General features: G+C 33.2%; 1 protein-coding gene across 6 annotated transcripts in view; it reads right to left on the bottom strand.

Moving 5' to 3' along the window:
- Sap47 (Synapse-associated protein 47kD) overlaps nucleotides 1-26,755 on the bottom strand; it is a 107,296-nt gene that overhangs the window by 39,999 nt on the left and 40,542 nt on the right. For all 6 annotated transcript variants that reach the window (XM_070305768.1, XM_070305763.1, XM_070305766.1 and 3 more), the window contains exon 5: nucleotides 1,185-1,325. In XM_070305768.1, the coding sequence (XP_070161869.1) occupies nucleotides 1,185-1,325 (141 nt within the window). The remainder of the gene's footprint in view (nucleotides 1-1,184; nucleotides 1,326-26,755) is intronic.

Raw genomic sequence — 26,755 nt, 5'->3', positions numbered from 1 at the left:
TCAAAAATTTCTTAACCCACTTTCTTCCATCCTTTATATTTTCTACATCCTTAATTCCTTTTAATACGATATTGTTATGTCTTTTTTCCTTTTTTTTTCTTCTACCCATTTCTTTAATTTATTTACCCCCTTTATACTCAATCTATCTTTACTAATATCTGAGCGATGAGACAAACTGTAACTACTACTCTTTATACTCAGATTACTTCTACTACCTATGCTCCTTACTTCTGTCTTTTCATTGTCTCCCCTTTCTTTTCCTATATTATCTAAAGCCTCACTGATTTCTTTTAAACTTTTATCTAATTCCTCTACTTTTTCTTCTACTATTCCTATCCTAATCTCCCAATTTTTCTTTTTTGTCTTCCATTCCTCTCTACATTCAATACATCTTTCCTTATCATTCTTCAACTTTTTTTTTTATCTCCTCCCATTCTTTCCTAATCTCTTCTTTAAAAACTTTTAATTCTTTTCTCAATTCTCCTGTGTTGTCCATCTCAAATCTAACCTCCTTTTCCTTGATTTTCCTATTATTGATTTTTTACCATCTTCACCTGTTTCCTCTTTCCTACTAAATCTCTCACCTGTTAAATTTAATTTCTTTTGCCTATCGTCCTCCTCCTTGTCTTTCCCAACACTCCTGCCTTTCCTAATCGCGCCCGTTGTCCCACGCGCTGTCATAACCTCACACTTTCGCCCTTACCTTTCGCTTCTCCTATCTCTCTTTCTTTGTCACAACCAATCTCGCCTTCACTTACGTCACTTCTACTTATCCTATAAATTTCCTAAATCCACCTCTGTAATTTATCACTCTATTTATTTTCTCTGAATCTTATAATAATCACGCTCACACATTTGCTTACATCCATTCTCACGCGCGCCATCTAACCAAGTCCACCAAAAACTATTTTAAATATGAGGAATGGTTTCATTCCTTAAAGTAGTTTTTTAGCATCAACTCTAAAAGCTTCTAAAGTTTATTGTAAATTTCATTCATTTACTTCTTCTATATGTGTGTAAAATTATATTAAAATCAGAAAATGAGAATTCGCGACAAAGATAGAAAAATTCTAGTTTGAGAGAAGATTGCGATGCATTACAAGAGCTTATAGGAAGTTCCCTAAATATCTCGAAACTCTCTCAAGCCTTTACTATAATGAAAAAAGAAAGCGGAAATCACTCACGGTTGAGAGTGACAGGCACTCCTCGCGTAGCGCGTCTTCGTTCGGCGCGCCGACCCAGGGTGCAACAGCCTCGCCCTTCTCGCCCGCCTGCTTGCTGGCGATGAAAGCCTCCTGTTCCTTATTGAGTTCGGCGATCAGCCTCTGAAATAAAAAGATTAATTCCGTGATATATCACAGAGAATCGACGGTATTCGGTTATTAACGCGAGAGCTTTTACGCAACGGAAATAACGCGATATGTTTTTCACTTTGATCCTTGCGAGAATTTATTATCGCACGAATGACATCCTATCATTTGCTATCGTGAATTCGTTTTCACTTGTGAGTTATTCAGCGCTTAAAATACGCGTGTCTCCGTAACGCGTTGCAAGAATATATGAGTGCGCGCGCATACACACACAAACACACGAGTGGCGTAGTGCAATAAAGATTATTTTTCTCTTTCAAAAAAAAGAGATGGATTTTTGTGAGAAAACACTTTACAAAAATTCAGCTAATTTACTAAAATTTTATATCGTTCTAAAGTAATTATATGTGCGCGAAGATATAGAAATATAGAAAAATTCTATTCTTACTCATCCTTGTATAGAGTGTCTACTTAAATCTTGTAGAATTCCTTAAATTTTAGATAAATTCCTTAATAATCTTCCAGGTATTTTTGTTCAAAATTCCAGATAAAGAGAATATTTTAAATATTTTGTATCAACTTTTTAAAATGTTATTTTATTGAATGTGTTTGAATTGATTGACACTGTAAAGGATAACATCAAGTGTTTACATATGTTCAAGGAACCTTGAAGCAGAAAGTTTATTCGGTGCCAATCAACTCAAGAGAGCAACTGACAATGAGAGATTAAATTTTTGCGATTTTCTCTAAAATGGAGCAAAAACGAGCAAACCTCTAAAGAACTTCCTGTCTTAGTTTTTCGATTCCCTACACGCTCTTGAAGTTTTGCCATTTAAATTGGAATCATTCTGTATAATAGATATAGTTTAAAATATATTAATTATATATATATATATAATAAATATATAATTAGGGCTACAATATTTATTCATTTTCATCCATCTGTCCATTCCATGTCCTTTTTTTTTTGGTAAAACTGCTTTGTGTCCTCCATTCGGGATTTTCAAATCTGGCAACTTTAGACTTAGGTCACACTAGGTTTGCCTGCACAGGCTCACACCAAAAATTCCTTTTGAGGAATTTTGAAGACTTCCGTTCGACCCGCCAATCCGGTTTTATCCTATTTTCCCCTATATCGAAGGAAGAAAATGCAAATATATCAAGATTGAGTCAAAATCTCGGATATCTTCCGTTACGAGATTAATTATTTACTCGAAAGCCGCTAATGGATAGTCGTTCTTTTCATTTCCAACTTGGAAAGAAACGTGCAAAAAGGGAAACACGAATCTGCGAAATAAATGACATACGTTGAAAGCGATAGAAGCGCGAGGTCAGCGGAAGTGTCGAGGACAAGGAGGGAGTTTCTTGCAGCTATGAGGATCAAGCGCGGATCAATGAAGCTCGCTGGATTCGTGATGCATTTACCGCACAGCGACAATATATTCCATCCTCTGTAGACATTACCAAAGCAGGATCGATAGCACCGTTTCGTCGCTTTAACCAACCACCGTGAAATAACACACAAGTGGAAAATTTGTTTTTTTGTTAAAAAATATGCAGGTTAAAATTTTTGTATTAAATAGTTAACACATTCATGTGTTAATTACTGTTGTGTTAATTAAACTCTCCAAATATTGAATTATGAAAAAAATTGAAAAAAGTGTGAGAATAACACCATGTATACATATTTTTAATTTCATACAATAAATATGTTCCGTATTATTAGTGATAAGATTTGTTAAAATTTATAGAAAAAAAAATGTTGATTTTATTCTATAATAGAAATGAGAGTGACTACAGACTGTCAACGCCTTTTTTCTTAAGTTAATTCTATCATTAAAAATATGTTAATTTTATAGTAAATTTATTTCAAATTTCAACCGTTACAATTACCTGAAATAAAAAAAAAACCAAAAAGGTTCTTAATCTGTATGAGTGTTGCTATTGCGTGAACTAGAATAAAAAAAATATTGAAAAATAAAAAAATGGCGGCATATAAAAAAAAAATTCATTTTTCACCAAAAAATTGGTTAATTTTGTAAGTCGCAAAATTTGAATTTTGCAAATATCGATTTATTACTCTTGAGACTGAGAGGGGTCGGGGGTAGTTTTCGAAGGAACGGCGGAGGTACAAAATTTGAAACTTCACAGTTTGGCGGTACAAATTATGCCGCGTCCAATGTATAAGTAGCGATTGATTCTGCTGATTGGAAAGAGTACTTTACTCTTGAGTTTAATAGGGCTAAATTTAATTGAGGGTTGTTTTAAGCATAAGGGCTAAATATATTGAGTTTATTTGGGTGGTACAAATTAGTACAAATTCAGCCCTTTCAATTTCTGGTCTTATTTTTATTTTTTCGTTTTGTTTTAGTTTGGTCCTGCTAGCTTAATTTGATGGTAGCAGCGCCACGGTTTTTTTGAAAATGGCACAAGGTACAAAATTATTATTATTGGTACAAATTAGTACAAAATGGGTACTAAATAATCTGATAGGTCCAGTTTGATTCTGCTGATTTGGTCCTGCTAGCTTAATAGAGGTGTCCCAGACACAGCTTTAATAATAAATTGTTTAAAGATGAAACGTTTATATAGTTCATATACAACATAAAAAAAATTGTCCACTTCAATATTTGAAAACATATCAAATAATAGAACTAATTATAAGAAACTCTTAAGAGGCTCAAGAGAAATTTCAAAAATATCCGTTATATAATCGTATTAAAAATCTTGAAATAAATAAAATTATCCTCAAAATTTATCAAGAAATTTATTAGTAAAATAGTAAGAAATGATCATTTAAATAATTTCGCTGTAAAAAAATAAAATTTATAAAGAGATTTTCTTGACAGGAAGCGAAATTAAAATCGGCCATCAATTTTCGTGTGGCAAAATTTCCTTGATAGCAGATTTTCTAGCCAATTTAGAAGTGATTTCTTTTTTTTTGTCAACGAAAATATCCGAAATATTAATAATTTTCGAAGTATTATACAGGCAATTGAAAATTCAAGATTTATATTTTGTGGAAATAAAAGATGAACAAAAGAACATTCTTTAATTAATACTTTCTTCAATTAATTTCAGATAGATCACTTTAATAGAATTTTAACTTGAGGCTTAATCTGCAATGAAAAAAAAAAAAAATAAATAAATAAATAAATAAATAAATAAAAGACTCTTCAGCCAGATAATCCGTTATTTTAAAAGACATCAGAAGGTTTTGGGACATCTTACATTTCTCAGCTTTCGTACAATCTTATTGGTATGTATGTATTCAGAGTGTTTATTCAAATATTGTGAAAGGAGATTCCTTGAATATTCCCTGATCTTCCAGGTATTTTTATTCAAAATTCCAGGCAAAGGAAATATTTTAAAGATTCTTTTTATGCGGTTTCCTAAAATAAGTTTTTTTATTGCATGCGTTTTCTAATGCTCTTTACTCATACAAAAAAAGAAGACAAAGCCATTCAAGTTTCAAGTGCTAAATTTGTAAATGTACTGGAAAAAAGCTGATGAGCTTTTTAAGATAATAATTTTTAACTTGCATAACATTTTCTTTTTTTATCACTAAAAATTAAAATAAAGAATATGTATATTCATTATTTTGTTAAGACATTGAATATATAAACAGAGATAGAGAAATATATTTATATATATATATATATATTTATTTATTTAAAACAAATAATTCTCAACTTGGTTTATTGGCGGATTGCAATCTACTTACAGTATAAGAGCAAAATTATTTAAAAAAAAATTTTTTTATGAATTCCCTGAATCTCAATAAAATTCCATGAGAATTCCCTTATTTCTCCAAATACAAAAAAATTCCCTGAGAATTCGCTTTCCATGCTTTTCCAAGGAGTAGACACTCTATATATTTTGCATTAACGTAATTCACCGACGAGTTTTGATCGAGTAACGCTGATTTCAATACAAGATGGCGCTAATCAAGTTTCGTTTCAAAGTCTGTGAAATCCACGGTGTTGATCGGAGAGCAGAGATTGTGTCCATTCGCGGTGAAAACTCCAGATTAATCGATCCGGAGAATTCAACCGCTATTGGTATCCGCTCGCTACCGGCGTGTAGAATGTTTAGTTCTCGTCTGAACCAATTCGCGGAAAATACGTGGAAACTCGTTAAACAAATGGCGACGGCGGTGATGTTTAACGATGTAACATCTCTCACGGATGTTCCCGCGAAAACGGCAAAAAGGCAAAGGTTGCCGCGCGCGTACGAAACTTGGAACGTAGTTCGTTCATTTACCGAGAAGCAAGAGTATAGAGTCGCCAATTTCCAATTTCCTCCGCGAAAATTTCACTTCGCGGAAAACTTGACGATCATTAGTTCAGCCGAGTCCATAGTTCAACTACAACTAGAGAGCCTCTAGGAGAGAGAGGCGCCAACCCAACCAGCCTTTTCGTGATTGGCTGGCATAATATATTTGGTCATTGCGACGCCAATGCAGAGCAGATGGGATATACGAATTCTCGGACCGAACATACCAAATGTTTGGGGTTATATTACGCATTATATTTTGTAATATGCGTAATATAACCTTAAACATTTGATATCGTCAGTCCGAGAATTCGTATCGCCATCTACTCTGCATTGGCGTCGCAATGACTAAATCGGCACATATTATGCCAGCCAATCACGAAATGGCTGGTTGACGCCTTTCTCTCCTAGAGGCTCTCTAATTACAATCATCCCCTATAGCTAAAGATAGTCCGACGCAACATAGTGGCATTGTCGATTACAAGCGCGCCAATGTCACCATTATTGAATGAAAGTCTACAAAGCGTCCTTGTAAAAAAATTCCCTGAGAATTCACTAATTTTTCAGGTAATATGTTCAAAATTCCAGGTAAAATTAGATAATTTTTAGATAGAACTTTTTGAAATAAGTCTTTTTTTGTGTGCGTTTTCTAATGCTTAATTAAATTTAAGAATGTACTGAAAAGAACTGAATGACTTTTGTAAGATATGCATTTTTTATTTACATATTTTTATTTTCCATCATCAATTGCAAGAATTACAATGAAAAACGTATTCAGTACTCAATATTTTTTACTATGACAATGAACATATAATCAAAAAAGAAAAAAAAATATATATATATATTTATAACATATTTAAAACATATAATTCATAATCATTGGCCAATCAGATTGCCGATGCTTACAATATAAGAACAAAATGATCAAAAAGAGAATTTTTGAAAAAATTCCCTCAGTTCGAATATCATCAGAATCCCCTGATTTTTCAAGATAAAGACGAAATCCCTGAGAATTCCAGGTTTTCTAGGTTTTTCCTGGTCTACTACTAGGAGGATACAGAAATTATATGAAGCGCAAAATTATGGAGCAGTTAAAAAAATATCGCGCGAGTTGGCCGCTTGTCTAACCGACAATGTGTTTGGCCCCATTTTATAACGAGACGCCGTAACCCTTGGCCATAAGATGTTCGTCTTGTTTCATTTAATAGAAAAAAAGCATCGTATGATAGACAACTTTTATGATATCTTTTAAGACAGAGCTTTTATATTGTACTTTAAAGCTTTCGCAATATCTAATATGGTTTCATAAAGAAATTTGTATCTTCTGCGTTTCACATTTTTATAGGGTTGCACGAGATATCAAGACTAGTGTCTTGATGTTATCTTGTCTTGTCTTGAAATTCGAGACAAGATCAAAATAAGATTTTCAATTAGTTATATCAAGACAATTAGTCACCAAGACTAACATTGTCATTATTGGTCTTGTCAAGATTATCCGTTCTGGTCAATACATTGGGAGAGTCGAAATCGGAAGTTTTGGTCCACTTTGTCCAGCATGTCTGCGTCGATGTTGGCAATAGCAGCACGAATATTGTTCTTCAGCTCATCCAGGGTTTTTGGACGATTGGTATACACCAAGGATTTAAGATATCCCCATAAAAAATAATCACAGGGTGCTAAATCCGGCGAGCGTGCTGGCCACTCAACCTAACCCCTCAAAGAGATAAGACGTTTGGGGAAGTCCAATATATATATATATATTTTTTTTCACGAAAATGCATTGTTTCCTCAAAAAACTGCTGATACGGACGCTCTGTTACATCCTGTATATTTCTAGGACTTGATTTGTGAAAATTGTGTGATTCAAAGCATTCTTTATGATTTCATTATGACGTAACAATTGAATAAATCAGTCATTAAGGGAAGCTTATAAAAGCAATATCTGCAACCTTATCGATATGATGGAAACTTTGGAGCCGGCATCTTTTGCCCACTAGCGTTATCAATTACAAGAAAATTTATTAAAACGGTTCGAGTGTCCCGACCGCGTTCCTTTCAAATGTGTTTCCCTATTTACGAAAAAAGGAATGAAATTCTGGTGGAATAGAAAGCGGAAAAGGATGGTAACAACTATAACGAATAGAGGAAGGACATACAATGTGCATCGCAGTTGTTCGGTATAATACAATAAAACGCTTTCGCAACCTTGAAATGCGACAGAAAGCCCGATACGTTTTCGCGGAAATGCTGCCTTCGACGAGAGAGCTCGGTCGACACTTATAGAAACTAGTCCAGCGTGTAGAAATAATGAAGTGAATAGAGATGTCTCTGCAAAATCAATGCTCCGAGGTCACTCGAAAGTATCTCTTGCTTGCTACCAGGGTTGCACAAGATTCAAGACGGAACAATATTTCTAAAAGTATTATATTGGTATCGAAAATTTTCGGAAACTTAAATTTTGTCTTGGTCTCTAAGTAAATCTTGCAAAAATCTCGTCTTGTATAGTCTTATCTCGATTTCATTAACTATTTTTATCTAACACTGAATGATTATGTAAAATAATATCTTAAAAATATATAATATTTTATAGATATATAATTTTATACTGGGTGTCTATTCAAAACTTGTAAAAAAATTCCCTGATTTTTCAGATAATTTGTTCCAAATTCCAAGTGAGATAAGAGAATTTTTAGATGAAACTTTTTAAAATAAATCATTCTTGTGTGCGTTTTCTAATATTTTTCACTCATACAAAGAAAAAATAAATCACTTAAATTTTAAATATTAAATTTAAAAATGTATTAAAAAGAACTAAATGACTTTGGTAAGATAAGCATTTTTCATTTGCATAATATTTTCATTTTTCTCATTAAATGTAAGAATTACTGTGATTTTCTCCAAAATGGAGCAAAAACCTCTAAAGGACTTTCTGTCTTAGCTTTTCGGTCCCCTACACGCTCCTGAAGTTTTGCCATTTAAATTGGGGACACCCTGTATAGTGATTTTTTTCTCATTTAATTTACACACAAATATGCTATATTTTAGTTTTTTTTTTTTTTTTAATCAATAATGTTGACAAGACCAATAATCTTAACAATATTAATCTTGGTTATTTCTTGATAATTAATTAAAAACCTTACCTTGATCTTGTCTCGAATTTCGAGACAAGACGATATCGAGACTAATGTTGATATCTCGTGCAACTCTATAACTTGCCAGCTAACTAACAATCAACTGAAATATACGATCATTGAAATGTCCCATCCGCAGCAACAGAACCATAAACGCGGGCGAGACTTAATCACGGGCATTAATTAATGCGTTATCGGCGTCGATCACTCTCGCGTCGTTAATTAAACTCATCGACAGAAATTGCGCCGTGTGACGATAATACTTATCCCCGCGATACCAATACGCCGTGTGTCTGTTCTCCACCGTCGAGATTCAATTACCCAATCGATCGAATCGAAGGTGACTGCGGTTATTGCGTCAACTTTTCGATCGCGTTGGCGTTCAATTAGGGATATCGGCGACGAAAAACACGCAAGCACCTTACCGGAAGCACGAGAATAAGCCCCACACGTGGTCTAATTAATATTGATGTCGGTTAAATTACAATCCGCTTATACACGTGGAATTCTGGATCGAAGTATCTCCTTCTTTATTTCAGGAAAATGTGGCTCTACCTTTCGCGTAATTAATTAGCATCCTTGTCCCCTCTCTCCTCGCACGGCACGATTACAGATATATACATTTCAATAATCCATATATGGGAGCGGGGGTAAGTTTCCAGATGTACATCACCCGGATACAATTTTAATGAGAAAATTAATTAACAGGCAACCTGAATAATTGAGAGAATTTTCGCGATGTATCTAAGGATATATAGTTAATCAAGTTTGTAATTAACGTATAAATTATTACTTTATTAAACGAGGAGCGATGCGTGGCGCCAGGCGTAGAGTCGCAGGCTGGTAATCGAAAGATTCCAGGTTCGATTCCGCTCGGGTCCCATCCTCCCATATGACCCAAAAAGAGGTTTTCACACATTATCCTATATAATACCTATATTGGTTTATCATACCATATATTATCATCCTATCCAATACCTATATTAGTTTATCATATATTAACCTATCTAATACCTATACCTAGTTAATGGTGTATAGACAATTCCTTTCGGAAAGTCTCTCAGCCATATCAGAGAAGAAGAAGACTTTATTAAACGTCGTTCCATGAATATTTGCCCCAAAATCACCTCTCTCGACGACGTTGAATTTATTGCGGACGGTAAATATGTTATGGCACGGTCTCCTCCTTCAGCCCGTTCTATCATTGTCCGGGCGACTGAATAGACGAGCCCTCGAAGGAGAAACTGCAACGCTAATTAATAGTATCGGCGATCTATTAAGCGCAACCGAAACTCGATTACTCCGCGTTTCCAAATGAAACTTCCTCTCCAGCCCAATGTACTGGCTCCTCGCTTGCTTTGTTCCTCGACGTGTTGCATCATGGCGGTTACACCTTGTCTCTCTCTTTCTCTCTCTCTCTCTCCCTCTCACTTTCTCATATATGTATAATATTGTTATAGGAGCAATAATGGTGTATCGGGGAGAAAAGGGTTGAATGTAAAATTCACATAAGCAAATTCCGCAATTGTAGAAGTCTAGCTAGCACATTTAGTGGGGTATAACTTAGCGTTGCTGGGTATAATGTGATATTTGCACACATAGTTCTGCAAATTATCGGATAATCGCGCAGAATCGGAATTCGTCATCAAATATGCGTACACTGAGTAGATGAATTATTTATCGTGAAAGCGAAATGGGATATTAGTATAATTTTGGTTCGTTTAAAATATTAAAAAATAGTTATTGCTGATTGCTATATTTAAATAGCATAAAATTATAAAATATGAGTACATATTTTGATTTCATCAACCCTAAGAACATTTTCTAAAAATACAGACACATCTTTGTCTGATTTTTCAGATCTGGGTGTCTGAAAGAAATTTCAGACAATCTGTATTAATCATCAGAGTTTGTTTTTCCGAAAGTTCAGAGGAGTGTGTCTAAAAATTGAAGTATGTCTGAAAATTCAAGCAGCATTCTGTCTAAAAATTTAAAAGGTATCTACGAGAAAGCTGAAGATACTGAAGTATCAATCTATTTATCTTACAGTGAAAATTTTCAAAAAATTTTCGCCTTATGACTTCACGCTAAAAAAAACATGAATGTCGCACGATATTATTCTGAGAATAATACTTGGTGTAAATCTATTGGATGAATTTTTCGACTTGACAGAAACGGCTATACCGTTTTCAACACGCTATTAAACACGCGGGAGAAAACTCGATTATCCATTGGACGCAACGAGATTTTCTGATCCTGTATGTACGTCGCTCAATCTTCTGGAACAAAACTCGCATACGTACGATGTATCGCGATATAAAATCAAGGTATTTTCGCGTCACCTTTGTTACTATGGGAATTTCGCAAAGAACGTAATAACACTACAATCAGCATTCATCATTCTCCACGTGACACGATCTATGGGAAATAACGTTTGTCCTTCGTCGTGCACGGCAGGACAATTTGTTTCGTTCCACGATAGGGGATCAAAAACACAATCATCAGCGTAGTCGGTGAGGAAAACACGAGGGGACCTCGTAGAAGGGTCTCCAACTCTCTTTTTGTGTCGCAACAAATTAGCCTAAGGGAAAAAGGAGGTCGAAGCCTGTCACGGTTTTCCTCATTAGCGTATAAATAAAGAACGGAAAAAATGTTGAAAACTCTCTCTGTTGCTTCTTCTTCTTCGCATTCGAAGCAATTTTTATAAAAAATTTCATGTTCAAACGCGAACAAAATTTCTGTAACGAGTATTTATTTAATAAAACGTATATGCTTATATTATTTAAGAGAAGATAGTTTCTATGTGTATGGTAAATTCAGGAATTATATGTTGCAATATGTGTTTATAACACGAGACTCGATGCGTTTGCCTTCGAAAGGTGAAGATACAAGGTCAAGCGCAATTATGATTTCACGCTGCTGTTTATCGAGAAACCAGACAAGTTTTGCTCATTAAAATCTGTTGCAATTAGAGAAACGAACGAGACTGCGTAGTTTCTCGTATAATTATTAAGATATCTTGCGATCGTCTCTTGATGAAATTCATCTAACTGCGGATATACGTTTATTCGTCTCACTTGCGTACCTCTATATAACTTGTGCAGGAGCTTGTTAGATAATTATAACAAACTCGAGTATATGATGAATAATGTGTGTCGATTTTATTAATTTATCGTAATTTTTTTAATATGTCGAAGATTAATAAAATATTAATTATTCTCATAAAAATAATAAATTTATATACTTTTTTCTGATATATAAATTTATATTAAAACTTAGATTTAACGTTAAAAAATAGAAGACAATTGCAACACATTAATTAGGGAAAATCTTATTTCTCTTAATTGCTCTTAAAGACCTTAAAATTTGAACTTGGCACGTGTATATACAGTGTATAACGATTAATGTTATATTGCCTAGATATTTAATATTGTATAGCTAAAGCGAACAATGATATCTGATTGAAGAAAGCGCGCGAATTATGGCGGTAATTTCAATAAAAACTTTAACATCGTTCTTCTCTTCTGTTGAAATTTGAATATTTTGTAGATTTGCTTCGAGCATTGCAAATAAACCCATATTTATCTCTGGTTAACGCTGATTTAAAATTCTCTCGATGAACATGCATCGGTAATGAAATACGCTCATTGTTACGCAAGCATGGTGTATAAAGGGTAGTTAACGAGAAAACCGCATTTCGTTACGGCTAGTTTACAATGGAAAGTTTCCTAGATTCGTTGCACACATAACTACCTCCTCTTCAGCTTTCCTCCATTAATTCCTTGCTCTACGTCTCTCTGGACTCTCAATCACGTCACCCGCTTTGGTGAGCTTTTTTGATTCGTACGTCATTCGTGCTTTTTTAAGTCGTAAAAAAGCCACAAAAAATAATGCGGGAGCTTTTTATCTATGATAAAATAAACGTGATAAAATTTATTTTGAACAATCAGCCGCAGAATGTTTTTCACACGCTTCGCTGGTTGCCCGTGGAAGCATAAATCGTTGGCCAATTGTAATTAAAACAGCTTTATTTCAGGATTATAACCGCTAAAGGTTAAATCCGGATTTTGTAAAACGCACGTTTTGTAAACGTGCATATGACGCGAGGACAAAAGTCAAAGTCTATGGACGCTCGGGATCCATATAAAAATTTATACAATATTCATTTTTTAAAAATGTTAAAATAAAATTGAAGTTTTGAAAAATTCTATAAATCCTAATTTTTTTTTCGTTTACAAAAAAATCTCACTTTTATTAATAATAAAAGTTCGTACGATATATTTTATTTTATTGATTATTTATTTTTCAGTAAACGAGATAAATTAATATAATTTACTTTATATATTTTTTAATAGAAACCAGCCTTTATGCCTATCGTTCTTTATAGATACCTCTAATAAATTATAAAAATTTCTATATTTAATATATGTATATATCTATATTCTAGAAAATATATTAATTGCATGCTTTCCACAATGACATTGGAGAGAATTATAATATTTTAATAATAATTAGACGTTTCTCCTCTCCTTTAATCATAGATTAGCAGTCCGGCATCATATTAATTATTAGGACACAAGATCGAGACTTAAATGCAATAACGAAGATGCACATCTGTCTGTTGGATATAATTCCTATCAAACAACTGAATTTCCCAGAACCGATAATGGCGAAGTCTCATCCGCTATTTCGCGGTTGTTCTATCCGTTTAAACGAAATACCATCAAAGTGCACTATCTAATCTTCTACGAATAAAGGGCTTTGCATAGAACTGGACGATATTCACGAAAAGCTGCGTGTTCGCTGTGGTAAATTTCAATGTTACGATCGATTATTCGTTATCGTACGCATTCGTAACGTTTGAGTTCGTAAGTTTTGCTCTCAGAGATATTACCAATAACTTCTAGATCTCGTGTCGAGGATAAAAAAACAGAGCCTTAACAAAGTTTTTCTATTGATAACGATCGATTGGAGCCTGTAAACTGCAGTTTAACGTGCGGTTAGAAAAAGGATTAGACACTTTAGTCTTTTCATTATGTGTTAATATATTAATGGACGCGGGGTGCGGCAGAACTTGATCAAATATTTTGCGATCGAGAAAATACTTTCTCGCTGGCAAATATTATCGTGCGAAGCATTTAATTAATATATTTTCTAGAATATAGATGTATGTATATTAGATTTAGAAATTTTTATAATTTATTAGGGAAATCAAACGATGGTAAAATAAACGATGGGCATAAAGGCTGATTTCTATTTAAAAAAATATAAAATAAATTATATTAAATATATAATAAAATATAAATTTAGTAAACTCAGTACAATGATAACATTTTTATCTGTCGAAAATAATTAAAAAAATTTGTTTTGAAGAGATCAAAATAAATAATATTTAATATGATGAACAAATTTATTCCAATTATTTAATTATTTTTGTTATCATTTATTCTTATAACCTTTTTCATTGAAATCATAAAAAAAAAAAACACTTCAAAATTAAATACATAAGACACAATCTAAGAAATTAAAACATCAATATGATAAATTAATAAAACTGATTTTTTTATTGAAAAAATCTAAAAATCTTATCGGATGTTCATTTGCGTACATTGTTCAGTTATAAAAATATTTTTAAAAAACTGGTAATGGACTCATGAAAATTTTACTAATGATGTGTAAATTCTCGCGCCTGGAATCATTTACATTATATTCAATATCGTATGATATTTAAAAATTTATTCAGCAGAATTTGTGACAAGACTTTGATATTAAACGCATTATTTAAATATTCATTAGGAACAGATACTGTGTAGAGAGTTTAAAAATAAAACAAATATTTTATAAAAAGCTTCCCTTTAATGGAACAGCTAGAGTAATATGAGAATATTCATATTTTAAGATCCTTATAATCGTTTTATTTATCATAAAGTAATGGTTTTGTTATGTTAGATTTAGCATTTCTAAGGTGTTTATAATTTTTTGAGATGTTTTCTTAATTTTCAGTGGAAACAAAATGTTAAAAATAAACAATAATACAAATGTTTGAATAATTAAAATAATATTATTGTAACACACTGCTATTAAAAAGTATATTTTCTCTCTCATCTCTTTTAAGATAAATTTTAAGTAATTTCCCATCACTTTAGACGAGTAAAAAACCTACCATTGTATTCAACGACTCAAAAGAACATAAGATTACACATATACCTAATTTACATAACATTTTTTACATAGAAATCGACTCTTTTTGCCCTTCGTCCTATATATAAATTTATATATGCGTATGCATATGTATATATCGATGTATATCTTTTTAACGCCATTCATTGTGACGTCAAAAACATGCCAAATGTCACATCGCACGATCTTACGACCGCAAATTTTTCTAATAAATAATTGCGCGAAAGAAGCACGAACGCGCGAGACTTACAGTGACGGAATCAAAGACAGGGAAGGAGAAGAAAGAAATGCGGCGCAAGAAATGCGGAAGAATAATTCGCGCTGTCTCCCTTTTTCTCTCGCGGGACGAAACCAAAGTGGCGGAATGCTCGGAATCGATGCTCGCGCTATTATAAAAGTCAGCTGAATTGCAGCAGGCGCCGTCGCGGTGAGATTACGTCGTCCTATTAGCATGAAATCGATGAATCGAGGACGACGACGACGACGACGGTAATCCTCTCGCGCTCATGAGGATGGTCCCTGAGACTTAAAACTTTGGCACGTACTCAAAAAGAAAAGGTACCATTTGCATTTTCTCTTCGTACAAATGAGAAAGATTAATTTAAATAACTCGCGCAATGCATCTAAATTTTTTCCACGTATTCCCGTAGACGCGAAAAGTGATTATAAGTTTTTAAATCATTAAATAATGCACATTTAAAATTCTCGTACGTATATATCTTAAAATATCTTCTTTATATTATTATTTAATTATTTATTCTCAATTCATGCCTCACGGTTTTTGGATGGCCTCCACCAGTTTTATATTTGTAATTTGTTTTTTTGTTAGTGTGCTTTATAGTGTCTATATATTATTCTATTAAATATAACATATAAATAACAAACATATATTTGATTGAATCTATATAAATAAATCTAAATTTCATAAATAACAAAAATGAAATAAAATATAATCAAATAGAATAGGATTAAACAAATTAAGCTATATTCTAATAAGCTAAATTGTGTCTACTCAAATCAAGTAAAAAAGATTTCCTCGTCTTTCAGGTATTTTTGTTTAAAATTCCAGATAACGATAATATTTTAAAGATTTTTTTCACGCAACTTTCTCAAGATAAAGTCTTTTATTGCATGCGTTCTCTAATATTTTTCACTAATATGAAGAAAAATCATAGAGCCTTTTAAATTTCAAGTGCTAGATTTTTGTAAATGTACTGAAAAGAATTGAGCTTCATAAGATAAGCATTTTTTATTTGCATAAAGTTTTCATTTTTTAATCACTAAAAATTATAATAAAGAATATCTATTGTTTTGTTAAGACATTGAATATATAAACAATGATAGATATATATTTACAACATATTTTAAATACATAATTCATTTGGCTTGCCGACTGTTTGCAATATGAAAGCAAAACTATCAAAGAGAATTTTTTAAAAAATTCCCTGATTTTCCCAGGTACAAAAGAAATTTCTGCGAATTCCAGGTTTTCCAGGACATAAACACCCTGTAAATTCTAATTAATAAATTCAAATAAAAATGCAAATAAAAAAGAAAATAGGAACTGAAACTGAGATAGTTCTCTAAATAAATCATTAAAGTATCTCATAATTTTTCAATCATAAATCATCATTTTTGACCTTTTCAATTCCTAATACTTAATATCGTTCCTTAGAGAGGCATTATTAGATATGATACAGACAGTGAAGAGATTTCTAAATAAAAGGAATTCGATTTTATGTACAGAGAAGACGAAAGTGTTAGTTTTCAATAGAGGAAAGAGAGAAACGAAGGAAAGTTGGAAATGGAGAGGAAAAGAAATAGAAGAGATAAATGTTTTCAAATATTTAGGCTTCGTGTTTAACAATAAAGATAATTATAAGGGTCATATAAGGAATATAAGTAATAAGGGAAGGTTGGCAGCTAATAAAACATGGGGGTTGGGAGAGCGGATATGTAGGGACGATTAATGTAGAAGGTTAGTATTAGAAGGTGGGGGTTGTTTAGGTATTTGATACGAAGTGTAATATCTTACGGGGTGGAAATATGGGGATGGGAAGAGAAAAAAGAATTAGAGAGAATAATGCTGGACTATGTAAGATGGATTTTCAGATTAGATTTTTGTACACCAAGATATCTAATGACAAAAGAATTAAGACTGAATAAATTAAGAATTAAATGGGGATTAAGGGCTGTTAAATATGAGGAAAAGATAGGTGAGATGCTAAAAAGGTGCTGGATTGAAGAATGGATGGAAAGATATGTACAGTAGGGAGAAAGAGAGATATTATAATAGGAATGGATGGGGTATAGAAGTACTAGAAGATTTAAAAAAGGGGGGTTTGATTTAAGAAAGGAACTAAGGGAGAGAGATTGGGTAGTCCAAAGGCAAGCAGAGGAAGGCAAAATTAGAGAGGCCAGGTACAACAAGAAATATAAGGAATTGGAAATAGGTGATGAAGGGCCAAGTTATCTGAGAAAAAGTAGTATAGACAAAGGCAGTACAAGAGATATAATAAGGGCATTGTTAAGGTTAAGATGCGGAAATATGGAAGAGGGAAATAAATATTGGTTGAAGAGGAGACATTGTGTTTATTTTGCGGCAATGGTAAAGATTGTATGAGTCACTATGTAAAAGAATGTGAACTGATAAAAAATTGGTTTAAAGACTTAAGAAAGAATTGTAAAGAAATAGAAGATAGTATTTGGAATGATGAATTAAATAATATGTAAGGTAGCGTATACTGCGGAAATTGTGGTTGGAAAAGGAATTAATAATAAAAAATAGGAAAAGAAAGTAGAGATGTGAAATGAAAATAAAATGAAATGGAATAAATAAGCTAGTCCTAGCTAGTCTTAAAATCGTAAGAGGTATGAATGTGTATGCGTGAGGTGGTTAAGGAGAATTTGTAAACCAAGTCCACTTCTTGGCTATATCGCTGAAGTTAAATAAAGTATTATTATTATTATACTTAATATCGTTCCTATACTCTATTCAATAAAAGAGAGAATGTAAACGAAAACGAGAAATATATGACACATATTTGAAACTAGGGGATGCGTTTTCGGACATATTCCACTCATTTCCACGGATTTCGCGGAGTACATATATGTCTGTACGTGGATTATAAAATTGCTAAAAGAGAGTGTCGCGGTCACACATCAACGATACGATCAGGAATTTTCACAAGCGTATCGATAGACCGTTTGTGAGAAAGGCACACGCGCGGCATACAAAAGTTGCGTACGTATTCACGAGGGGTCCCCATTAGAGGGAAGAGAAGGGGAAGGGGGGAAGGGCCGCCGCCCAAGTAGGTCATATTCTGTCCTGACCCAGATGATCGCAGCTCCGGATGACGTCATGACTAACCTCCCTTCATCTCCACCCCTTCACCCCTTTCCTCTGTAACATACACCCCTCGCGCCCCAAGTGCGCTAAGTACCGGCCGTCAAGACGGATACTCGTCACTCCTACATTTTCCGCTCCTTATCTCGTCTCCCGAAAGCGCTTTCGGACCATCTTGATCAAAGTGTGCGCGCTTCCGCTTCCACGTGATGGATGACGCGATAATTATGTACGTATCGCGCCAGAAGGGAGCGAGTTGACCGTGAATAACGCGGAATTATTTTCAGCGCACGCGTCTGCAGTTTGACGTTTATACACGTTGAAGTGAGCACAAAGAAAGTTACGGAAAGCAGACGCACTTCATCTTCCGCGAAATGAAATTCATCAACACGTATATTCAGTAGCTGATTTATATTTCTGATTTAGGTTTCTAGGACGTTATCTTTCTTAGTACAAACGAGTACAAACTTAGTACGAACGAGTTCATACAATTGAGATGCGCGAAATATGAATTTAGACTTTTCTAATCTGCATGGACAAGAAAGTTCTGCGAACAGACAACACAAATTAGTACGAGTTTTCATGAAATTTATTTTTTCAGAAATTGCATAAGAAATAGCTACTAATAATTCAAAATAAATACCGACGAAAAACAAAATTCGACAAACTTGCCTTTCGTAGCTTCCTGTGAACTTTTGTTCCACATAAAAGAAATATAAAATATCATCCATTTGTAGAAAAAATTATTTATGGACTTACAAAAGGCTTCTATTTTTCAATGTCTACGTAGATTTATTTTCTTCCTTGATGACTAATAATTTTATCAGGAATAAAAAAAGATAAAATATAATCAAATACAAAAGAACAAATATACAGGTTAGGTTAGGTTGTCTAATATTGGTTAGGTTGTCTAATATTGAGAAAAACGCAAGATGGTACAAGACTTTTCTGTTCAGAATAACACTCTCTACCTTCCCTTAAAGGTTGTTGCGCAAATTTTCCGACACCCTGTATATCTTTTGCAAAAATTTTAGCGATTAGAGCTGTGTCCATATCGATATTCCTGACGATGTCGCAACCGGATTATAAGAGACAATCTGAACAGCATAAGGTAAATGATCCTGGTATTATTGAACGTACCAGGTATAGTCCGGTATAATTCCCGCGTATCTGCATAATACATCAACCGAGCATAACCAAGTCATTAGCAAAGTCTGCGTGTGACATTTCGTGTATGAAGCACCGTGGAAACTGCACATCGATGATGCACATACGTGGTGCATATTCTGTTAGCGACGGCCGAGTTTATGAGAACGATAGTATTTTTCGAATAAAAATAGTACGGCCGATATTCTCTAATAAAGACGAACAACTCTTGACATAAGTAAAATCTGATAGCATAATTAATATTTTTCTTAAAAATATTAATTTTTTTTTAACATTTGATGATGACAATTGGTATATCGGTAAAATTTTGAAAAAGAATTATTTTAATATATCTTATCATGTTGTAACTATCATATGTAAAGGACTGAAGCAATTTTGTACCAATAAAATTTAAATATAAATATAAAATTTAAATATATCGATAAAAATTTGAATCCTTAAAACAAAATTGTTATATCAATTATAAAATTATAAAATATTATAATAAAATATTTATGATTGAAATATAGAGTTAACTGTAAATTAAGTTCGTAAGGATCTACTAAATATTTTCCAATATGTTTATTCAATCTTAAGGATTTTCCAGGTTAAATATCCAATATTAAAAAAATGATAAATTAAAAATTCCAAAATCAAAAATTTTTTGATAATTTCTTAAATTTTAACATCTGTTATAATAATTTCGCATCGGTTTCATATCCAACAATTTAACAAACCCCTAAATTTATATTAAAAAATACAATATTTGATAGGTTTCCAATTATCAACTTTCCTACAATAAATCCCATATTTAATCATGAATATGTTACTTGTCATAAGACAACAAAAATTTTTCAAAACTCTCCATACAAATATCGATTAGCAATTCCTTCGGGTGAGTTTCCAATAATAAGCCCTCTCATAAATACGCCTCTCGAGATTAACGATAGCTCTTTTAATACTCTACATATAAAATTTTAATCTCGCTTTTCATGCAAAACACGGTAACACTATTTGGATAATCTTTTACGTTTGTAAAAGATTTATTAACTACACCCTGAGCATCCCAGCCCGACCGACCGATCTACCCCCCTTCTTTCTCCCTTCATCCCCATTGGAGCTTTGTGTAGGTCAAAAGAGGTGTCCTACGCGGCGGTCGATACTCGCTATGTTTGCGCGGCCTCATTTCTGATCCCTCTTTGTTCCTACAAAGTTTCAGTTTTGCCATTCTTCCTACGATCACGACTTAGAGCTAAGTAATTCTTTCGACTCGCGAGTGGAACATAATCTGAAGATATCCTGCGTGTTTTTCGTCTGTGAAACCTACTGTCCTGAATCTCATACCGGGTAGACGCCGTAGAAGCAAAAGTTACTATTACAGTTATTAAAGGACGTAGAGAAGTTGGTATTACACTCATGATTGAGGTAAAAGTTATCATTCTAGGGAATCCCTCGGGGAACACGATGGTTTGATCGATGTACTTTAAGTCAAATACGGAGTTAACTTCACTCAGCGAAAATTAAGGGCCATGATTCTAACTCTCAGAAGATAATGATTGCTAAACCTTCACATAAGAATTTTCCGATCTGAAGAATTGAATTTTAAAAGCGAATAATTTGAAGCACCGGAGAAAGACGTAATTTACGTTCGACACGCTTTTAAAGTTGATCTAACGCGAGTCAACCTTTCCCATCGTGCATCGTAGGTATAATGAAAGAGGATGCGAAATGTCACGCGTATGTACCATACACACCCACATACACGTACGTTACTATATTATCTTATAGAAAGCAGACACATACATCTCCATACACCATAATATCATTAAAACTACATGCGCTCGGTCCCTGTACCTGGAGCAAATTCCCGACAATGTATGGCAACTCTAATGGTTGTTGCTATTTGCGGTCAAAGTTAAATTCAAAATGTTCTTGATAACAAGATTTGATGGGTTGGTTCCTGTGTTCGACCTATTCAAATTAACAACGCAAATGCGATTTGTCTGCCAAAGGGATCCGCAAATTTCTTCTTAATTATATCACATATCCGTCTCTCGGTTTATTAATTTGTTCCTCTACACTGTAAAAAAACTGACTAAAAAAGTATCTGCAGCTTTCTTGCGGACACAATGTCTGAATTTTCAGACAGAATGCTGTCTGAATTTTCAGATACACTTTAATTTTCAGACATACTCTTCTGAATTTTCAGAAAAACGACTCTGATGATTAAGACGGATTGTCTGAAAAAAATTTCAGACACCCAGATCTGAAAACTCAGACAAAAATATGTCTGAGTTCTTACGTAATTTTTGCAGTGCACCTTTGTTGCCACTGTAAAAAAAACTAACCAAAACTTCAGACAAAGTGTCTGAAGCTTTTCTTTGCAGACAAATTATCTAAATTTTCAGGCAAAATGCTGTCTGAATCTTCAGACTTATTTCAATTTTCGAACAAACCCTTTTGAACTTTCAGGAAAACAACTCTGATGATCAAGATAGATTGTCTGAAATTTTTTTCAGGCACCCAAATCTAAAAATTCAGACAAAAGCGTGTTTGAAATTTTAGAAAAATTTTTACAGTGTACTATTTATTTTTATGTATATATACATATATATATATATATACGTATGTAATAAAATATAAAAAATAAATCTTTAGAGAAAAAACTCCGATAGATTCACGCGATTTTTGATTCGTCGAGCGCGTGAGCTCATCCAAGTTCAATTAATATCAAAGGCGAGATATAAAAGCTCCTTGCGCGTAAAAGATCGTCTCGCGCCTTCAAGTTCAAGGCTGTACCTGGGAAAGGTAACGGCGGCGTTGAACGCGACCGCTTCCTTTACGAGACACCTGTCATACATGGATATAGAGACCGAGAGGGAACCCACACGCGACATGGAAAAACCTTTACATCATATACAACCGCAAAGTCGTTCTGTACAAGCGAATTGGAACGTGATCACATTTGCGCCTCGACAATGGACGTCTCGTTCGCGCGTCCTTAATGGAAAAAAGAATGAGCGTTTATATATACAGGGTGTTCCGAAACAATCTTCCGTCCGTAAAGTGACGTATTCCTTATACAATTCTAAGACGATTTTTCTTTTACCAAAATTTGAATTGAAGCGTAATTTTTGAGTTATAAGCAAAAATAGTTAGCGAATCACGTGTCGAGTACAGAAGGCAGGCAGGAGCGGCGCAGCGCGCCGCAGCTGACAGTCCGACGTGTGATTACCACCGCATGAGTCGCTAACTATTTTATCTTATAACATAAAATTATGCTTCAAATAAAATTTTGGTAAAGAAGAAAATGTCTTAGAATTACGTCAGGAATACGTATTTCTTAAAATAATGTCACTTTAGCAAAAGTTGTTCCGGATCGTCGGCCATCGGACGCTGCAATCAGCTGATTGCTATACGCGATGTGTGTATGGCGGAGTGTGTGCGTAAAAGAAAGAAAGAGACAAAGAGAGAGAGAGAAGGGGGAGGAAGGAGAGGAAGGGCAGGAGGGAAGGAGGAAAAAACGTTTATACACGCACGCACGTACGTATACACTTTTTTTCTCGCTCTCTTTCTCTCTTTTGCACAAACATTATGTTATAAGATAAAATAGTTAGCGACTCATGCGGTGGTAGGTAATCATACGTCGGACGGTCATCTGCGGCGCGCCGCACCGCTCCTGCCTGCCTTCTGTACTCGACGCAAAAAAGAAAAAAAGAGACTGTAAATTAAGTTAGTTTTAAAATGTTGTGCCGATGTGGAGTAGCTAAAAGTGGCTGTCAAAGATTAAGGGTGAAGCAATAAAATCGGATTCATTACAAAAGACGAGCAATAAAATCAAAGCAACATTGTCAATCGAGATATCTGATTAATTTGCAATTTCAAAATGTTTTATTAACGTGGATTAATTTTGGGAGTGGTTTCGTGTACGATTTAAAAATGTAGCAAAAAAATCGGAAATAGAGCAACTAATTAGCGACAAATTAAAGATCGTATCGTATTAAAAAAAATTTTTCTTTTTAATTTTTTGTTATGGTTGCGCTTTAACTTTACACTGTAATCTTTAGCACAGTTACTATTTTCTTCGAATTGACTGGAGCAACAAAATCGGCAATCGAGCAACAAAAGAGAATTAAATTTATGTATGAGCTTTGTTCGATTGTACTAAAGCTGTGCCAGCTTAACAAACGTTCGATGTGAGAAAAGGAGTTTGCGATTATAAATCGTCGACGAATTGACCTTTCGCCAAAATTGCAGTTTTGTCCTTTTTCTTATTTCTGTTTTTGTTTTGTTCTGTTTGTCCACTTTGAGTTTGCAAACGTACCGATTTTATTTGACACGGAAATTAAATTATCGTATGTTTTATGAGTTAGCTATGCCTACGGCGCTTTTCCTTCTGATCTTCCTCCAAGCAATCTGCGAATGACAGATGCTAATAAATACGTCAATCAATTCGCTGTTTGCAAAGTATAGTGATCATAGAAATCATTTCGTGCAAGTCGTTGTAGAAAAAAAAAATAAAAAAAAATAAATAAATAAAAACATTACAAAGAGATAGAGATAGAGAGAGAGAGAGAGAGAGAGAGTAAAAATTATAATTAAAAAATTAATAAAAATTATAATTAAATAATAAATTAAATTGTAAACAATAAAAATTATCAAAGAAAATTATCAAAAATATCAATAAAAATTATCAAAAAATTTTATAATATTTCTTTATATAATAGGATCATAAAGAGACTCGGAACTTTATTCTACGATATTTTGAAATTAACTTCAAAATCGTACGCATAAGTACTTATACAAATCTTCCAATGCAAACTAAAGTATCGATGACGCGCATTCAATGAAGTCGGGCTTGGAATCATTGTCGATACAATACCGGGGAGAAGAGCTACATGAGAAATTAAAGTGGTACTAACTGCTCGGATAAATAGTAGATTACTCGCGGACATTACATTTCAGCGAAAAAATCCAACGAGCTGTGAAACGAGCTGGGAAATGAGAAACGATAATAGGAGGACGCAGAAAGTAGCCATCTTGATGATGCCTCCTTCTTAAAAGGGGTCACAAGAAATTTGCGTCGTGATATAATTCTAAGATTACGGTGACTAGATAATCTCTCTCTCTCTCTCTCTCTCTCTCTCTTCCTCTCATTTTAACTGAGAAATTATCGAAATATTACAAAATACTCGATTTGCGGCAAGCAAAATTTTCCCTGGCATCTTTAGAATTTCCTCGAAAATTTAGCGTCATGATTAATTTATTTATATTAAATATATATTTTATATTTATAATATTTTATTTATTATAATTTTATAATATTTATTATATTTTATAATATAAGTGTCTTTTAAATAAATAGAGCTTTTAATAAAAAATATCATAAATATAAAAAAAATAGAGAGAAAAAGAACTTAGTTGATATCTCGATAAAGAAGCCGCAGCTCCTTGGCTCCTCGATAAGAAATACGAGCATCCTTGTCCTCTATTTCAAATTGCGGCGATAAGAATTCTTTGATGTTCAATAAAAATTCGACCTCCGAATAGAATATAATATATTATTTCCTACTGAATTCAAGCGATTCTATAGACTAAAATGTGTAAAGTGTCAATAATACCTTGATCACATCTGCTGAGTTCGCATCGAAGACTATCGACTTTTCTATTAAATTCTCTTCTATTTCTGTTACTGCCAAAGACATCGGCGCGAATGATTTTTGAGATATCGAATATAACGGGTGAAATAATATTTTTCACGCCGCTAATCAGGATTGGCAAAATTCCACATTTCTTGGATAAAATCCATATCAATGGATTGGTAAAAATTGGTATTTTCCGGGGGGGGGGGGGGAAACAAGCAGAAACTGATCTTCTATTACAAATTTGGAATAAATAAAAAATCTTTTTATCTATATTCGTCACTTGAGAAAGTATTCTCTAATCTAAACTTTATTCAAAATAAAATCTGTGATATATCCATAATAAATTTACGTATAAGTTTTCTTCATTTCTCTTATCAAACTAAAAATTAATATAAAATTGAGTAACAATTTGAAGAGACGAAGCCAAAAGCCTCTGTGATCATCGCGCGCGACATTTATATGGCACTCGTCGTCGTGAACGATGCACCCAGGTCACTCTTGCTAAGGTCAAGGCTTGATATCGATCAGGCGGAGTGTCTCGCTAAAGAGTGTCTACGATAGTGCGATGCGTGAACGACCGATAACAAGCTTCCTCTCCCTCTCCCTCCCCCCCCCCTTTCCTCCTTCTCTCTTTCATCTCTTGGAATCAATGGATTCATGTCGATAAAACATAATTGGTTTGGCAAAAGTATAATCAAACGTTCGACAATTTAATGCTGTAATTTCTCGCGAGCTTTATTAATTCTGTATTAGTTATTTATGTTTTCATAAATTTTCATTTTCATTTCATTAATAATATTTTGCAAACAGCGCTGATCATTTTTTTACTTTCATTATTTTTCCACTGTAATAAAATAATAAAACTATAAAAAAAAATAATAATAATAATGTTGACTTGCAATCTTTACAAGATAATCTATGCATCTATTGCATTGTTTGTGTAAAAATAATTGGTATTACGTAATAAAGGTATCTCACTCGCGTCAAAATATTTGGCAATTTATTTAGTGTTGTAATTTCTCGCAAGATTTATTTGTTCTGTAATAATTATTTATATTCTCATACATATTCATTTTGACATTAATGATATTTTACAAGCAGCGCTGATTGTCTGATTAATATTTTATTTTCATTATTTTCCCATTGTAATAAAATTATAAAATTGTAATAAAAAAATTAAAATAAAATGTTTTTGCGATTTCCAATCATTACAAGGAAATATATTTTAAAAATATTAAAGGCAAATAGGTAATTTTTTGACACAATAGATAATATGTACACACACACACAGGATGAAATATTTATATTAAGACACCTGAATATCTAAAAAAATAAAGCAAAATAGAAAGAAATGTTTCAGACAAAAGTTGTTCGGTTCTAAGGAGGTCATAAGGTGCCATTAGCTTGACCTTGGGTGGATACGCTTCGGAGATTTCAATGTTAATCTGATTTTTTAAATGGAAATACCCCAATTTTTTTACATAAATCGATTTCTCGCAATATTCTGCATAAAAAGTTATAGAGGTATGATGGCCAAAAGTTTAATAGTTTACAAGATATTTTATACTTTATTTTATTATTTTACTTCGATATAATTTTACATAAATTATGAAATATCTCATAACATTTTTTTAATTATTTATTTTGCAATAATGTTACCTTAATATTTTAAGCTCCAAAAACGAGAGACATCAATTGACGTAAAGAAAATAAAACATTTTA

Source organism: Polyergus mexicanus, unplaced genomic scaffold, assembly GCF_030449975.1.
Source record: "Polyergus mexicanus isolate NDT 795.1 unplaced genomic scaffold, iyPolMexi1.0 SCAF_13, whole genome shotgun sequence".
NCBI lineage: Eukaryota > Metazoa > Arthropoda > Insecta > Hymenoptera > Formicidae > Polyergus > Polyergus mexicanus.
The sequence above is the reverse complement of the archived record's forward strand: the minus strand, read 5'-3'. Positions and strand labels throughout refer to the sequence as shown.